The following is a 6,291-nucleotide window of genomic DNA, read 5'->3' as shown; positions in this document are numbered from 1 at the left end:
AAGTTTGTTGAAGTGTTTTAATGGTTGTTGGATTTAGTTGAAAGAGGAGAGAGAGGGAGAAAATGTTGAAGATATTCAACTAAAAAAAGGAGCCTGCGGTGTGCCACGTGGCACAAGGCCAGTGGCCACCGCAGGCGCGTGTACAGCACGCGCAGACAAGGCGCGTGACGCGCCAGCACGCGCAGACAAGGCGCGTGACGCGCCTTGTCTGTAGGAGAGAGAAGACGGCTTTTTCTGCCCCTGCCACGTGGCAGCCTGTGGTTGGTCAGTCCGGATTTCGTTTTTCCTTATCTTTTGAACTCAATTATTTCATCAAAAAAAATATTTTCTGAAAAAAAAAATTATACCAAAATTCATGATTTTTTTTTCTCTATAAATAGAGACTTGGTTCGTTTGATTTGGACACAGAAAAAAAAACCAAGTTTTTTCACTCTCTTATTATCTCTCTCACCATCTTATTTATCTATCTATTAGCATTTGTATTGAAATGGATCCCAACAATCCCCATTTCAACACCCAGAATTCTTCAAACAACTCATTTTACAACCAAAACCACAACAACTATGAAGATCCAAATCAAATTTCTTACCAACATCCTCAAAATCCCACCAATTATCAAGTCCCACATCAATTGTTCAACCAACGTCCTCAAAATCCAAACTATTATCAAGTCCCCCATCAATTCTCCAACCAACGTCCTCGAAATCCAAACTATTATCCAGATCCGAATCAATATTCGTACCAACCTCCTCAAAACATACAAAATTTTAACCAGTCATCAATTGTTCCAAACTCTCATCCATCTTATGGATCTGTGAGATATTCATCTCAAACACCTCAGTCTAGTGGTTATATGCCAGTGGTTCCTGAAAATGTTCCGAGTGTTGATGTAGCGGAATTTCCGGAATTTTCAACACAAGTCAATCTTGGTGGCGGGTCAGCTGATAATGAAGTCAATGAAATCACTCCTAAGAGCAAAAAAGCCCATTTACCCGCATGGAACACTGCACAAAATCTAGTGCTAATTAGTGGGTGGATTAATTGCGGAACAAACAGTGTTGTCGGAAGAAACCAGAAAGGAGAAACATTTTGGAGAGATATTGCTGAGTATTGTAATGAGCATTGCTCATTCGATCCTCCGCGCGATTGGGTTGCCTGCCGAAACCGTTGGAATTATATGAACACAAGACTGGGTAAATGGATTGGCGCTTATGATAGCGCTAAGCGTGAGCATCGAAGCGGTTGGTCGGAGGATGATGTTATCGCAAGAGCGCAGGAATTATACGCAAGTGGGAAGATTGGTCAATTTACTTTGATGGAAGAATGGCGCGTTCTCCGTGATCAACCACGTTTTTGTAGTCAGGTAGGAGGAAATAGTGGCTCGAGAAGTAGTGGATCTAAGAGATCACACGACAGTGATGCAAGTGGCTCAAACTCTATAGGATCAATTCCTCGTCCAATGGGTAGGGAGGCAGCTAAAAAAAAGAGTAAAAAGAAAATTAGAGAAGATGCTGACGAGGTGGTGGACAAAGAGTGGGATTCTTATATCCATTTCAAGGAGAAAGAGCTTGAAAAATTGGAAAAGATAGCATCGGTGCAAGCAGAGACTAACGAATTGATGAAAGAGAAGACTAATGCGATGAAAGAGAAGACTAATGCTAAGAAAGTTAGTATGTATCTAAAGCTAACTTCGGAAGAGCATCTCAGTGACCGTAAGAAAGAGTTGTTAGAGCAGTTGTCCAAAGAGCTATTTGGAAATTAATTTCAAGCGAGTCTTTGTCTGTAATCGGTCAAACTTGTCAGTGGTGTGAAGTCTGTAGTGTTTGCTTTAATGTTTGCTTTAATGTTTGCTTTAATAATTTTCAAGTGGTGACAGCTATGTAATGTTTGCTTTAATGTATGGGTAACTGTGTTTGAATATGTGCCACTCAATTCGAATCTTGTCCTTTTCCGATAATTAACTCTGGTTGATAACTTATTTCAAATCCGGCACTCAACCACCATTCAATGTACCTACTTATATGGACTCATAGCTCCATTGATGTACCAATATCCCAAATCTCTTCCAATCTACTTCAAATTTCACAAAAAATGGATCCATCTGAGTGTCCTTTTGATCTTGCAGCATACATTCAAAATAGTCAAATTGAAGAAGCTTATGTACTCAACCGATTTAGAGAGCGTCGAAGAAAAATTCGAGAAGATGCTGCACCTCGTAGTAGAAAATATCTCGGTAGAGATCATACAGCGGCAAACCAGATGCTAATTGGCGACTACTTTGCCAATGAGCCTACATATGACGATGCAATGTTTCGTCGTCGGTACCGGATGCAAAAGCATCTTTTCCTTCGAATCGTTGATGACCTTTCAAGTAGTGATAACTACTTCACCCAACGCGTTGATGCAGCCAATAAACAAGGTATATCACCCTTAGCAAAATGTACCACAGCAATGCGAATGTTAGCATATGGTGTGGCAGCAGATGCGGTCGATGAGTACATCAAAATTGGAGGTACTACAGCATTGGAGTGTTTACGTAGATTCTGTAAAGGAATCATACGATTGTATGAGCAACAGTACCTGAGAGCACCAACCCAAGAAGACCTGCAAAGGATATTACATGCTAATGACATGCGGGGGTTCCCAGGCATGATCGGGAGTATTGACTGCATGCACTGGGAGTGGAAAAATTGTCCTAAAGCATGGGAAGGTCAATTTACTAGAGGGGATAAGGGAACCACAACAGTTATTCTTGAAGCAGTTGCAACTTATGACCTATGGATCTGGCATGCCTTTTTTGGATGTCCTGGAACGTTGAACGACATAAACGTTCTAGATCGGTCACCAGTGTTTGATGACGTGGAACAGGGAAAGACTCCAGCTGTGAATTTCGTTGTGAATCAACGTCCCTATAATATGGCATACTATCTAGCCGATGGTATCTATCCTTCTTATCCAACTTTCGTCAAAACGATTAGACTTCCTCAAAGTGAACCCGATAAGTTATTTGCAAAAGTTCAGGAGGGATGTCGGAAGGACATCGAACGTGCATTTGGAGTTCTTCAAGCTCGTTTTAAAATCATCCGTGAACCAGCTCGCTTGTGGGACATAGATGACTTGAGTATCATTATGAGGTCATGCATCATATTACATAATATGATTGTCGAGGATGAACGAGATACATATGCTCAACGTTGGACCGATTTTGAGCAATCTGGGGAAGGTGGATCTAGTACACAGCAACCATACTCGACCGAGGTTTTACCCGCTTTTGCAAATCATGTGCGTGCTAGATCCGAGTTGCGTGATTCAAATGTTCATCATGAACTGCAAGCAGATCTAGTGAAGCACATCTGGGCAAAGTTTGGAATGTCTCAGGATTGAAGATGATTTGTATCGTACTATTTACGTTATTTGTGTGTTGTGTGCTTAGTTTTTTCTTGTCTTGCATTTTAAGATATTGTGTGCTTAGTTTGTTGTCTTGCGGTCCCTCTAAAATAGGGGTCCTTTGGTTAAGGCCCCTACAAAAGATTTTGGGTGGAATAAGTCCCTAATGTGAAAATAATATATAGTGATAAGACCCTGCCGTGAGGTTCCGTTTAATTTCTGATGATTCTGCAAACGGCACTGACGTGGTTTATATTTTGTGAAAATTATTCAATTAAAGAGGGTGCCACATAAGTAAATGAGGGTTGAAAAAAATAAAAATAAAATAAAAACCCAAGTACGTTTGGGGATTTTACTTGGGTTTTTTACTTGAGTTTTTATTTTTTTATTCTTTTCAACCCTAATTTACTTACGTGGCACCCTAATTATTTTCAAAAAATATAATCCACGTCAGCGCCGTTTGCAGAATCATCAAAAATTAAACGGAACCTCACGGCAGGGGCTTATCACTATATATTATTTTCACATTTGGGGCTTATTCCACCCAAAATATTTTGTAGGGGCCTTAACCAAAGGACTCCTATTTTAGAGGGACCTCCAACATATTTAAGCCAATAAATTCTTGTATGCTTAGTTTGTTGTCTTGCGTTTTAAGTTAAGAAAAAAAAAATTATAGTCTATATTTTAAAAAAAAAATCTATATTTAAAAAAAATAAAATCGTTAAGTGTTTATTGTTTTAATTTAATTTAAATCGATAATTGTAATTTTATGTAATTATAAAAACAAAAATATAAAATTAAATAAAAATGTGAAATAAAAAAGTGGTGGGGTAGGGTGAGTGGTGAGTGGTGGGGTAGGGTGTTGAGAGTTAAACAAAACCATTGGAGTGAGTAATTGTTGAAAGTTTGTTGAATTGGAGAGAGAAGATGATGTGGAGTGTTGGGAAGAGAAAAAGTGGGGTAGAAAAGGGTTAAACAAAACATTTTTTGTTTAACCATTGTGGATGGTCTAAGAAGAAAATGTATGGAAATGAGATTAATAAGAAAATTAAGTATGAATAAATAATTATTCGAATTAATTAAAGGACCAAGTGGAAAGAAAGGACTATTCTGCATATACTGTGCCCTAAATTTTCTCACAAAGGGTCACTTTCCTGCGATAGCACCTAACTATATGTAAAAGAATTACGAGGAAACTGGAAAGAATACGCACTTTAGTTTTATGATCAATGTACTGCTTATATATCCACTTTTTCTAATTTTCATTGTCACCTTCCCTTTGTCATCTTCCACAAGAGGAATTGCGTAGAGCTCTGGCCATTTTGTTCTTGTTATTCTTTTTTTTCTTCTGATTGTGTCTTCTTTTCTACCAATATTCACCGATATCAACAACACATTTTAACAGAAAATCTTAAGGAGGCATTAGGTTTATAGGTTACATTTCTAATAAAGTATTCTCTTAACACATACTTAACCAATGTGAGACTTTAACTCACACTTGAACTCTGAACATGTTCAAATGTGTACTGGTTTACTGTTTATAACTTGAATATAAACATAGCATTTGCTAACTTACAAAAACAATTTTAAATTAAATTGTTGTCCGAAAATTAGTTGTCAATAACTATAAATTTGCTATTCTCACAACTAATTCGCAGAAATTCAGTAGCGGTTCTTACATCCACCACCCAAACAGGTGTTGGTGGACCCTAGACAATACCGATGAAAATTCTAGGAATACTCTAGCTATCTGTTTCCATTCTTCATGTTTGATTGATGTAATGTTTCATCTGCAAGTTTCGTTTGAGTTAGGTAATTAATTTTGTTGTGAAGGATAGCATCATATGTAGAAATGTGGCTGTGCCTCTCTATGGACGCCTCTGTGGAAATTTGTTAAGTGTAGTTCGCACGTAACAAAGTGCTTTAATATGGACACTTCAGGACTTCAAAAAGTACACCAAGAACAAGTAAGAGTTTCTTTCCCTATAGTCAAGTAGAATTTTGAACCACAAATGTTATAGGTTCATTTTGGGCTCCAAATTCGTTTTGATGTCTTTTTCATAGAAACATCATCGTGTACAGGATTAAGATGCATGAGACAAACCTCGTATAGATTTGTTAGAGTTCTAATTTAATTCGCTGTGTGGGGCTGCCTTGCCTTCTAGTTCTAGGTATTAATCCAACAACCACAGTAGGATATTCTGTTTTCTGTTTATTAATTTCTTTTTGTCATGAGTAGGAATTCTGTTAAAATGAATGATATGATGCATTAAGATTTAATTTCTAATTTATGAAATTAAATCAGAAATTAAAAATTACGATTTCAAAAATAATAATAATTTATGCATCCATCTCCCATTCACTAATATTTTTTTCATTTCTCTATTTCAGGCTATGTTTATTGTCTAGCGTCCGACTCCTGTTTGGGTGGTGAATTGATACACCAATTGATTTGTATTGTATTCATATATAGGTGATTCTTTGTGGGAGTATGGACTTACCTTAATCTTATTTCAGAGAGGCGTTCATAGAATTTTTTAATGACTAAATATCATTTTCTATTTAAAAAAAAGTTTGTAAATATATGATTTGTAACCATGTGAAATACGATTTGGGGCTTGAAAAAATAGCTGTCAAACAGTTACCAAAAATTTAATTAACAAATAACTACGAATTTTCTATTGTCTCGGCTAATTCACAGCAATTTACTAGCATTATAGATATTCACCACTCCACTTAGGAGAAGGTGTTTGGTACCTTAAGTCAGATTAAGGTGTGGTACTCAAAATAAGTTGATTCAATAATAAAGACTCATATACCTGTTAAAATTTTGATTTTGTTCTATCATAGTAACGAGCGTCCATTCTTAGGGACGCGGTATTTGTGAGTTGTGTTTTCTGAAAT

At 37.1% G+C, this 6,291-nt stretch overlaps 2 protein-coding genes across 2 annotated transcripts; both read left to right on the top strand.

Annotated features, from left to right (window-relative positions):
• Positions 1-247: 247 nt before the first annotated feature.
• Positions 248-1,360, top strand: LOC130734269 (glutathione S-transferase T3-like; the record flags this gene model as incomplete). The annotated part of the gene is made up of 1 exon (XM_057586617.1): positions 248-1,360. A coding segment is annotated over exon 1 (873 nt), but the record flags the coding sequence as incomplete, so codon positions are not given.
• An 89-nt stretch (positions 1,361-1,449) lies between these two features.
• On the top strand, positions 1,450-3,424 carry LOC130734267 (uncharacterized). The gene has a single exon (XM_057586616.1). It carries the CDS (start codon positions 2,008-2,010, stop codon positions 3,382-3,384), a length of 1,377 nt encoding a protein of 458 aa, XP_057442599.1. The 5' UTR covers positions 1,450-2,007; the 3' UTR covers positions 3,385-3,424.
• The last annotated feature ends 2,867 nt before the right edge of the window (positions 3,425-6,291 follow it).

This window comes from Lotus japonicus, chromosome 1 (genome assembly GCF_012489685.1).
Source record: "Lotus japonicus ecotype B-129 chromosome 1, LjGifu_v1.2".
Taxonomy (NCBI): Eukaryota; Viridiplantae; Streptophyta; class Magnoliopsida; order Fabales; family Fabaceae; genus Lotus; species Lotus japonicus.
Note: the sequence above shows the minus strand (reverse complement) of the source record. Positions and strands in the feature narration are given on the sequence as shown.